The sequence below is a fragment of the Cydia strobilella genome, chromosome Z (genome assembly GCF_947568885.1).
Source record: "Cydia strobilella chromosome Z, ilCydStro3.1, whole genome shotgun sequence".
Lineage (NCBI taxonomy): Eukaryota > Metazoa > Arthropoda > Insecta > Lepidoptera > Tortricidae > Cydia > Cydia strobilella.
In genome coordinates this window covers 32690202-32702326 of record NC_086068.1, presented here as the reverse complement: position 1 = coordinate 32702326, position 12125 = coordinate 32690202, and the positions used below count along the sequence as shown (strand labels likewise).

Genomic DNA, 12125 nt, shown 5'->3' with positions numbered 1-12125 from the left:
GTTTTGTTCAATTTTGAAGAAATTAATTTATAGGACCTGACCCTAAACATAGAAATCGATATGTTGTTTATGTAATTATTACTTGCATTCAAGTCTATATAGATTTTTGCATATATTTTCGAACTTTTCTGCTAAGTATGAAAGGTTATATTTTTGGCATAGTGATGTATCGACCTCAGATCTGTCTCATTTTAATTGATGAGTACAGTCAAGGGCATAAATATATATACATTCGCAAAGTCTCAAAAATATGTGTACGCTCAGACAATAAAATCGTGTTCACATATTTTTAAGCCATTTGTCTGGATCGATATTTTTGCCTTCGACTGTACCTATAGTTTTCTTTGTTCTTACTTACTGACAGATTGTGTTTGCCAGACTATAGTTTAATACTAAAAACCGGTCAAGTGCGGGTCGGACGCGCGCACCAAGGGGACCGTACTTTTTAGTATTTGTTGTTATAGCGGCAACATAAATACATCTGTGAAAATTTCAACTGTCTAGCTATCACGGTTCATGAGATACAGCCTGGTGACAGACAGACGGACAGCGAAGTATTAGTAATAGGGTCCCGTTTTTACCCTTTGGGTACGGAACCCTAATAAAAAAGACATTAATGATCATTGATGAATGTTCCTTTTATTAATATTGTTGGTCAGAAAACTCAACTTTTTATTTCAGATTTCCAAAGGACGAGGAATAGGGGATATTACTGCAATGTTCTGCCACCAGAGTGCAGCACTAGCTTTTTTAGTGCACCGTAGAGTAACTTATTCATACTGTACCTTTAACAGGTTTTTGACAAGTTTTCAGGGGACCTACCGGAAAACTCGAATCCGAAATTTCGTTATCTAGCTGCCTCTTTATCGCTCGAATACGCAAGAGTGACAGAGATGTTAGATAACGAAAGTTCGATTTTCTTGTTTCGCGATAGACCCTCAGATTGTGATAGTAGCGCCACCTACGCCGAGTTTCGCGTAATATTCCCTATTATTAAATAAAAAGAATATATTACACGAACGTTTTTTTTTTTTTTCATTTCCTATTTGGTACATACATGACTAGAAACTATACTTAGTCTTTTAGCAATAGAAAAAACGGTAAACCATTTCCACGTGTCTTTTTATTGACAAGTTTTTTTATAAATATAGCAATATTTTACTTATGAAAGCAAAAGTATGTAAATGATCGTATATTATATTTGTTGTGACTTATTTTCAGTGTTTTTCGATAAAACGACACGTTAAGATCGCTCGCCTTCTTTCTAATGATAAAAAAACGAGAGGTATAGTTAGACGGTTCTGAGTCGTAGACTGCAAATGAGATAAAAGCTATATTAGGTACATGCATTAATCCTCATATCAGGCGGCTCTTTGCATCCTTGGATTGCATAATTTTTATACTTTTTAATGATTTTTAGAATATAAAAATTATAAAAAGTATAAAAGTTATGCAATCCTTGTCTTCCACGCATTTCATTTCATTTCATTTCAACGAGCCGCCTGCTACAGATTTCTTGAAATTGCCGCGTTTTTTTAGGTTCAACTTTCATTAGCCAGACTATTATCAATTTGCCAATTTCGTGATTATTCTTTTACACGGCACATAAACTTATGCATAATTTATCGATATAAAAAGTCGACACAGTTACATCCCTAGCAAATTATCAAACTTATGACACCGTACGTAAATGAGCAATAACAAGCATATATGCATCTCTTTTCGGCACATTATCTAATTCGTAAGGAAGTAAAGTACGGGTATACATATTTGCGAAGCATTTTTGCCCGACTTCTATGCTTTAGTCATTATTCTGAGGTTCCGTTAATCTCAACTTGCATCAGAGTAAGGTTCAAGTTTGTATTATAATAGCTTCGCTTGTCGATGGTTTAACTTTGGGAGGTTTGCCATCCGAAATCCATTTGCGACATTGTTTGACATTATGTCCGAAAAGTTTACGATACCCGCATTTCTTCTTTGTTTTGCGTGTGAAATTCAGTGCGACTAACGCTTGTGCTTCAGAAGTCTCAGATTCTTTATTCGTCAATGACCTTTTGTAACTGCAGATTTGAGCTGTCAAATTTTCTATGTTACGATCCTTTTTAGTCATAAGCATCCAGCTTGACTAGAACGGGAAGTAACTATAGTCGGGAAGTGTTTCTAGAATCTTGCAAATTAGTAATATTTCTGGAAGTTCATGCTTGTCCTTTTGTAGTTCGACCTTGAGTTCATGCCATACATTTTTGAGCTTAGATATGTACATTGACATGTCGTGAAGGGGATCCTTGCGAAAGCTGAAGAAACTGTAGCATAAATTGTAGCTTTTATCCTCAGACGTGCCGTCAAATAGGGTGTGTAGCTCATCCCAAATTTGTTTCGCACTGGTTAATCTCATAACTTTTTGTAGAGTAATGTCTGACATATTAGCCATTAAAATAAGCATAGCTGCACTATCCGACTTATTATATTCTTGTAGAGCTTCTTGATAAGTTGTCATGACAGCGGCGGTTGCCGTTGAATCTGGTTGAGTTGGTGACTTTAGAGTGCCGTTGATAGCATAGTCCTCCAGGAGTACCTCTTAGCAGTAACAGTACCTTGCAGCGCCATGTTGTCCTATTTTCTTTACCTTCTAAACGACCAATATCAATTTTGCATCATGTTGACGAAGTTGACATATTGACGGTTTTTGTTAGAATTTGTTTTGAAAAAATTTGAAAACTGCTAACTTATTAGAAAAAAATATTCACGTTATCGACTTTATTTATTTTTCTTCGCTCATTATCAATATAATTAATGAATTTTATTAAAATAAACCACGCTCTGCTACCATGTTACTGTGAATCGATTATTTCAATGTTTTTATATAAAGACATGACAAGAGTGACATTAAGAAAAATAATAAAAGAAATCATGTGGCCTGCATTTACAAATTAGTCTAAGTATGGAGTTTATCAAAACCTCTAACATATTACTCATGTGTCAATTTTAAAGAATATCTGGACTTCTGGAGCTAACCGAAATTATCCTAATGTGTATGATCTTGGACACTTTACCTCCGAAATACCTTCAATTCAAGCTCTTAATGTCAAAGAAGGAGTTGAGAACCTGGCAAGCCAGTTATGCGAACGCCAAAGAGTTCTAGGTCAGACTGAGATACAAGTCACAGTAGACGAGGCTGATGCAGCTTTGTTTCAAAGAAAATCAGATACTGCAAGTGCTTACACCGGCTTTACTATCTTGTATACCAAATTGGAAACAATAAACATCACTACCGTGCCCCCGCCAAAACAAAGAACAAAGAGGCATGGCCGTACCATCCTTTTCTCGAAGCCACTGAGGCCATTTTCAACGTTCTGTAATTTTGTGATAGGTTAAGCTAGAACGCTGAGTTTTCAGTAACGTATAGAGCATAACATGATTTAGAAATATTCTCTGTCATGTAATTTTAATATGTAGTTTAAGAATTATTGCATTGCATGTCAAGGTTCCTTAGTTTTGTCACTGACACACTCACTCACGATCGTCATAATTCTAAGGTACTTCTAGCAGACCCACAAGCTCCAAATTTGAAACGTAATTAGATTTTAGCGTATTTAGCCATTAAAAACTTAAAAATACTGCAATATCAGTCACGATTTAAAAATTTAATAACTGCACAAGTAAGTTTGTAATCCTATATAAATATATGCGATAACAAAGTTACGTTTGCAGTTCCTACAATTAGTAGGTTAAGTATAAGGTACGTTACGTTGTACGATGTGCGTATGAATGAAGATGTGTATAATTATGATATGTGTATACATGAGCATGGCATGGGTATGACTTATGAGTACACGAAAAGAAGGACTGCCTACAAAAAGAGATGAGATCCCTTCAAAAACATTACATGAAAAAAGATGCAAGTCTCGCAACGCAAAACACAACTACAAAACAAAAAACAAACTCTACTACAAAAAAGTTTTGAGATGTAATGTGAAACCAAGTAAACCAGGTATTTCAGTCAGTGCCAGGGTGTGTTAAAATCGTATCAATATTAGTTATCTTTATTTTTTAATACATATAATGACTTGGCAATCGCACCGCACACACTGCTTTACTCGTACCGTAATTACCGTACTCGTAAATAATATAGTTGACGATGATCCTTATGTTATGTCATTATGCAGCCGTGCGATGACCAAGTCATTATATGTATTAAATAATTTTTAAGAAAAAAAACCGACTTCAATGGGGGATGCCGTTGAAAGATTACTTATTGTTGATGGTGCACTCTTAGATTCCAGACAATGAAATGAAAAAGACAGCATCTTTTGCCTAATTATGTAAAAAAGAAGGTAAAACCACCCACTTTTCTAGCAATTGTAGCATTTCGTTTCTGTAAGGGTCACAGTTCTTACCTAACCTAACCTACTTTTCTGATAGTTTTGTTCTGTGAGAATCGCGGTTCAATGTCCATGTCCGGCTGTCCGGGTCCAAGTTTGGGCCCAAGTTCGGTCTGTGTCCGGGTCCGAGTCGGGGTCCGGGTTCAAGTCCGGGTCCGAGTTGGGGTCCATGTCCAGACCCGGGTCCGGGTCCGAGTCCGGGTCCAAGTTTGGGTCTGGGTCGATAACGAAGAGAACAAATCGCCAAACGTGAACTATGTGTCCCTGAAGAGTTCCATTCTGATCATCATCAGCAGTTCCACTTCATCAAATGTCACTTTTTTAAATGTAAATGCTGGATTTGTTGATGAAAATACAAAAATCACTATATGTATGCCTTTCACAATTGAGGAGTTCCCTCAGTTCCTCATGCATCCCATCATCAGAACTCGAGCTTGACAAGAATGTGTCTTGAAAACTTAAGTTGCTTACCAAACATAACGAAGAGGACAAATCGCCATTGAATATTTCTGTTCTGATCATCATCAGCAGTTCTACTTCATCAAATGTCACTCTTTTAAATGGAAATGCTAGATTTGTTGATGAAAATACAAAAATCACTATATGTATGCCTTTCACATTTGAGGAGTTCCCCCGATTCCTCATGGATCCCATCATCAGAACTGCGTTTTAACAAAAACGGGACCAATCTGTATGTATATACTTACAATCAAAAAAAGAATTTTCAAAATCGGCCCAGAAATGGAGTAACAAACATTAAAAAAAAACACAACCGAATTGAGAACCTCCTCCTTTTGAAATCTTGAAGTCGGTTAAAAATAAATATATCTGATATTGATACGATTTTAACACACCATGGCACTGACTAAAATACCGACTTGGTTTCACATTTCATCTCAAAACTTTTTTGTAGTAGAAGAATTGCGTTGCGAGACTTGCATCTTTTTACATGTAATGTTTTTGATGGGATACTTATTTTATTGTTAGGTTTTTTATTATTATTTTTAAACCTTTTCTACATAATATTAGGTCTACTTGGAAGGTTTACAAGTAATTTTTTTTGTTTGATTTCTTGTAACCAATAAGATTTTTGAACAAGTTTGAGAACAAATATAATTATTTTATTAAATATTTTGATTTGTGTTTTTTTTAAAGTAGTCACACTACTATATATAAATTAAAAACTGTAATAGATGTCATATATTAAAGAAAAAGTGACGAAGCCTTCCAGTGGTGAAGGCGGGATTCGAACCGGCGTCTTTAGCCAAAAACGCCGCGGAGCTATTACAATTTTCAATAAGATTTTTGTTCCAAGAAACCAATAATTTACTTGTAAACCGACCAAGTAGTCCTAATATTATGTAGTAGTACAGCGGCCAGAGGGCCTAATACACCATTCGATGTGATTGGACAGTATACTACCGACAAGTGGTATCGTTGTGTTCGGTAGAGTCTACTGAGTACGAAATAACAACTTGTCACTTTCTAAGAGTGTCGGGGGGATAACTGTGACGTCACAAAATCGGCAGTACAAAGTTTTTAACTTTTTTTTAAAACATACCATGTGGGGTACCAAATGAAAGGGCTTTGTGAGTAGATTACAAATATATAACATAGTCTAACATGTTCACTAGTTGGTCTAACAAATTATTAGAAAACCCTCAAAAATTTCACAATCCAGAGTTGACTTTGAACTGCTCTAAATTGAAAATGGCTGAATGGATTAGTTCAAATATTATACAATATGACTGGGAATATCCTCTATATCATGTCTAAAAATAATTAACCAGGTATATCCAAAAATAAGAAAAGTACATCAAGTTGAATAACACTATAATTTTCTGTTGTACAATACCAAAATAAATACATACATTAGACCCGAAAATTATACTGATATTCAACTTCATGTACTTTTCTTATTTTTCGATATATCTGTTTAATTATTTTTAGATATAATATGGAGGATATTTACAGTCATTGTATATAAATATTGGACTAATCCATTCAGCCATTTTCAATTTAGAGCAGTTCAAAATCAACTCAGGATTGTGAAATTTTTGAGCGTTTTCTAATAATTTCTTAGACCAAGTAGTGAAAATGTTAGACTATGTTATGTATTTGTAATCTACTCACAAAGCCCTTTCATTTGGTACCCCACATGGTATGTTTAAAAGAAAAAAGTTAAAAACTTTGTACTGCCGATTTTGTGACGTCACAGTTATCCCCCCCCACACTCTTAGAAAGTGACAAGTTGTTATTTCGTACTCAGTAGACTCTACCGAACACAACGATACCACTTGTTCGCAAGAAATCACACCTCCGCGGATGCTGGCAGTATATTATATATAGATAAAAGTTAATGTAGCTTCTTTTGTGCTTTTGCATGTCAAATGTCACTTACTCATTTTCCACAAGAAATATTAAACACATATATTTTTACATTTGGAGTTATTTCTATTATAAACCCATCAGACCCGTAAACATGGTCCTTCGAACCGGATGTAAATAAAGGAACCAGTATATTTATTGAAGAACCAGAAGGGAAATACCTATAAAATACCAGTTGAACACTGCGAGGATATTACGACTGCCGAGGCTGTGATGAAGAAATTCACCAGGACATCGGAATCCGCCAGTGTTGAGTGTGTTAGGATTTATAATTAGGACCAGCACTCGTAAGGTAGTAAATAGGTAGGGTTTATAGTGAACTCCAGGTTAGTGAATATTTATTTTAAAGTGTATTTATTTGGTAGTTATATGATGGGTCAGATTTATTTATAATTTAGTTCGTTGTAATTGTTTAGTTTGTGATATTGTCAACGCAACCTGACCGTTAATGTGCCGTTATTCGTGTAGGTACGTTTATCCACTCGATATATTTTTATCTGTATTGTGGATTCATTTTATCTGTATTAATTATAAACAGAAATTATTACCAGGGATTTTAAAATAATAATTGCATTATAAATTGTTTACATTCAAGGTCTACGTACACCAGCTTCCCAAAAATGGTTAATGAAAAGGATTTAGTTCGCAAAAGAGGCAGTTACAAAGGTCAACTCACCTTATTTACTACATACTTAGGCAAAGTGAATGAAACGTCACTAACTCAAGCGGAAGCTAGTCAATTGCAGTTGCGTACAGGTAAGATTGAAGCATTGTATGCACTTTATGACGATGTACAGACACAGTTGGAGTGCAGCAGTGATAATTTGGATGCACACATTACGGACCGAGATGAGTTTCAAAACAACTACTTCTCTGTACTCTCGCGGGGCTGGATATTCTGGAATATGCTCAGTAATTTCAATAAAAAACGTGATGAATTTGAGTCATGTAGCAATCGTGGGTCGCGAAGTGGTGCAAATCATCGTAAGCTGGTTAAGCTGCCAACTATTCAGTTACCGAAATTTCAGGGTTCATACGAGAATTGGCTAGGTTTCAGAGATACTTTCACAAGTCTAATTCATTCGAACGATGATATCGATAACATTAATAAATTCCATTATTTGAGAGCATCCTTGGAAGGATCTGCGGCCTTGGTTATTAATTCTATAGAGTTTTCTGGGAGCAATTATGAGGTGGCATGGACACTCTTATGTGAGCGGTATGACAACAAGAGGTTGTTATTTCAGAACCATGTATCTGCGCTATTTAACATCGAGCCAATCACCACGGAGTCGTCCGTGCATTTAAAACGTATTATTGACCACGTAAATAAAAACTTGAGATGCTTAGAATCCCTAGGCGAGCCTGTCAAACATTGGGACACGCTCCTTATTCATATTATTAGCAACAAATTAGACACTACGACATTTCGTGAGTGGGAGGAACATAAAGGAAGCTTTGATAAGAATGTACCTATTTCATTTGATAATTTTATGACTTTTATGCGTAATCGTGCAGATTTGATTGAAACCTTAGAGTTATCGAGCGCCTCAGGCGCCGGTCAGTCTATTCAGCCGGCTAAAATCGCATCTAAACATAGGGTTTTGCTTTCTACTCAACCCACTGAATACTGTGTCACTTCTCAGTCTCAATTATGTCCGAAATGTAATGGTGAGCATAGCTTAAATAACTGCTCTCAGTTTCTCGCGTTAAGCAATATCGAGCGGCTTAATTTGCTGCCGAATTATAAAGTTTGTTTTAATTGCTTCCGACGCGATCACTATGCAAACCATTGCAAGAAGGCAGGCTGTCGAATATGTAAGCGTAGGCATAATTCACTCGTTCATGTCACAGAGCACACGCAAAAAACCGAATCGAGTTCGTGCGAGCGGCCCTCGTCGCCACCGCCGGCTACCGCCTCCGTCCCTGCATTATCGGCTCGCATACGAGTAGCAACTCCACACTTGAATGCATCTGAACCAAACGTCGGACTACTAACCACTGCATTAATTAAAGTATATGGGCATGACAATCGCGAGATCATAGCCAGAGCAGTTTTGGATAATGGCAGTGCGTCTTGTTTTATGACTGAGAAGATGTGTCAACAGTTAAATGTACATACTAATCGAGTAAATAAATCGATTACAGGCATAAACAAATTAAAGTCTCACGTAGGTAAAATGTGTCAGGTGCCAATTAAATCCTTAGATGACACCTACTCGACTTATTTAAATTGTTCTGTTTTGTCCTCGATATCTGACGAGATGCCTTATCAACGGATGGACATATCACGAATAAATATTCCATCTAACATCCGTTTAGCTGATCCTAAGTTTCATAAACCTTCCGAGGTCGATTTTTTAATAGGGGCTGACCTATTTTGGAACTTGTTAGGGTCGCATAAAATTGAATTAAGCGATGGACAGACGATACTGTTTGAGACTAAACTAGGGTATATAGTCGCAGGCCCAACAAACGGCGGCCAAGTATCGGCCCCTTCGCATATTAATTGTTGTTTTACAAATGTCACTTCTTACGCCAGTAATGAAATGCTTGACGATGAGACTCGAACCCAACTGACGCGGTTCCAGCAGCCTGCAAAGGTCTGCACTAAACAATCTCATTATTCCTCGAACAGCAACGACTTAGATAGAAAGTATTTCACTAAGGTTTTCACTCGGCGTCATTCACGTTAAAATAAAATCCATGTCTTCTGGAGATTTTACTTATTACATACTAATAATCTAGCACAGCTATTATTAGTAACATTTTAAATATGTACTCATTAGTGTAGCTACTTTGGCTCTTATAAAAAAGCTTGTGAAAGTGTTATATCTTAGCCATTTTTTGTATGTTTTCGTACTAAGTACATCTACTGCTAGCAGTCGACTTTACTAGTTATATATTTACGAGTACTTGCTAGCATTACTCATTATTTCAGTTGTACTGTACATACAACGGGTGCATACAATGAGTCTTAGACTTATCTATAAGCGCAGCTATAATTCGCAAGCTAATGCTTCAGCTAGTGATTCGATTATTTTCTAATGTTAGTTCTGCGTGTCCTTCACATTGGAGTTTCATGGGAAGCTGGGGTAAAGTCAACCATATTTTATTTAATGAGTGCTGGGTATTGTAATATCGTCAATGACCTCAGCACTGGTTTGGTTGCCACTTCCTACTGACTTTAATTTCGTTCCACCCAGAAGAATTGCTGCCATTTATTTCAATGATGCTGCAAGGTGGCTGCTACCTCTCCATCGGTGACCGTCCTCTTTCATCGGCATGGATTCACGACCTCGAGTACGCTACATTGGCCACTCACAGTCCGTCAGCGTTGAGCAGTTGCGGCAGCAGTCAAATCATGAAAGAAGCTTTGGAACCTTCCATCAGAGCCTGAGTGATACACACGCTCTGCAACTTGACGCCGTTGTGCTCGTAGAAGAGAAGATACCTCTTCACCTTCAGTAACTTGGCGGCCCGCTGTTATGATGTACTTACTTCCTGGGTAGAGCAGTTTGGGTTGAAAGGCAAGCTTTCAACGCCCGGGGGCATGTTCGCAAGAAATCACACCTCCGCGGATGCTGGCAGTATATTATATATAGATAAAAGTTAATGTAGCTTCTTTTGTGCTTTTGCATGTCAAATGTCACTTACTCATTTTCCACAAGAAATATTAAACACATATATTTTTACATTTGGAGTTATTTCTATTATAAACCCATCAGACCCGTAAACACCACTTGTCGGTAGTATACTGTCCAGTCACATCGAATGGTGTATTAGGCCCTCTGGCCGCTGTACTATAGAACGAAAGTACACGTATGGATGGATGCATGTTGTTGTGCACGCACATATACATACTTAGTTTCAGGATGAAGTCAGAGATGGCGCTTTCTAATGAGTTTCCATAAAATGCTTCATGAGGGCTCTCTTTACCTATATACTTATCATGAAGTTATACCCTAAAATTAAAATATATTAAAATATTAATATTATATTAAAATCTAAATCCGTGATACTTACTTTACTCTTGGTTCAGTATCTGTCCCTCGCGGGCGCACGCGAATAGCTCATCTATAAGTCTATGATATTTATGTACTGGCAGCCCTGAGTCTGTCAGCCAGCTGCCTGGGGGCCATAAGTGATCAAAAAAAAAACAGCAGCCTCCTCCTCCTGTCCTGTCAGCAGTGTCAGCTTCGTGCTAAATAAAATAAACCATATCATGTGCTTGTTATAAAATACATACGGCTGATTTTTTTACGTTTAATCTTATAATTGAGATGAGTTTTGGTTGTTAAAAAACCAGTATAATTGGTCTTTGTCAGTGACTTCTAATCATTTCAATGCCATTATCCGTACGGCAACGAACTATTCTTAATAAAAATGGCGTTAAAAGAACTACTAGTTTTAAAGGAAAGAGATCGTCAAAAGTCAGTGAGGGGTATGTTTTCACTTATAATTGCCGTATTGTGTTTGGCGGCAATATAATTATACTACAAGCAGCGTTACTAATGTTACAACAAGTATATTGGGCCGATCTGGTTTGCCGGACAGCCTCTACATGAAAACAACTAGAAAAAGATCTTTGACAGTTTTGACACCTCAGATGGATGGCAGCCCTTGCCCCATGTGGCCAAATATATTTCCACCTCCCGTATCTAAGCCTTAGATACTACTAGCTTTTGCCCGCGACTTCGTCTGCGTGGAGTTAGTAATTTGCGTAGCTTCCACCCCCTGGATGATTTCTGGGATAAAAACTACCCTATGTCCTTCTCCGGGACTCAAACTGTTTATACCAAATTTCAACTAAATCGGTTGAGCAGTTTAAGCGTGAAGAGGTAACAGACAGACACACTTTCACATTTATAATATTAGTATGGATAGTGTGGCAATGTATAAGAACCGTGTGCATGAAACAGTCTATCACATTGTTGCCTATAAACAGGGAACATATACTTGATGGAACACTCCAAGCCCAGTGTATCCCATTGTGTTTCTAAGTTTGGTTTTTGTTTATGGTTTTACAGAGATGTACTAGTTGTAAATGCTCCCTCAGATCTAAGAAGTATTGCATATCCTGGAGGTGCTGTGGTTTTAGTATTGTTACTCTCAGCTCGTTTACTCTCATCATATTATGGCCATATAGCAGACTGTGATGAAACATACAATTATTGGGAACCTTTGCATTATCTTGGTAAGTGATTTCATGTAACAATTTTTGTGTATTATATTAAAACTATCAAATTCATTAATTTTATGCCTTATTTTCATTTGAGTAACATTTAGCAATAGATTTAAAAGTGTTAAGGCCTTTATTGAGTCTTAATTTGTCCAAAGTTCCTTGATTCCACT

At 36.9% G+C, this 12125-nt stretch overlaps 2 protein-coding genes across 2 annotated transcripts in view; one reads left to right on the top strand and one right to left on the bottom strand.

The window, feature by feature from the left end:
- Positions 1–12125, bottom strand: part of LOC134754373 (uncharacterized) — a 399152-nt gene that overhangs the window by 132477 nt on the left and 254550 nt on the right. The gene's annotated exons all lie outside the window — the stretch shown is intronic.
- Positions 10930–12125, top strand: part of LOC134754258 (alpha-1,2-mannosyltransferase ALG9) — a 79376-nt gene continuing 78180 nt past the window's right edge. Inside the window, exons 1-2 of the mRNA XM_063690464.1 lie at positions 10930–11214; positions 11801–11967. Coding sequence (XP_063546534.1) covers positions 11117–11214; positions 11801–11967 — 265 coding nt within the window. The 5' untranslated portion in view covers positions 10930–11116. The remainder of the gene's footprint in view (positions 11215–11800; positions 11968–12125) is intronic.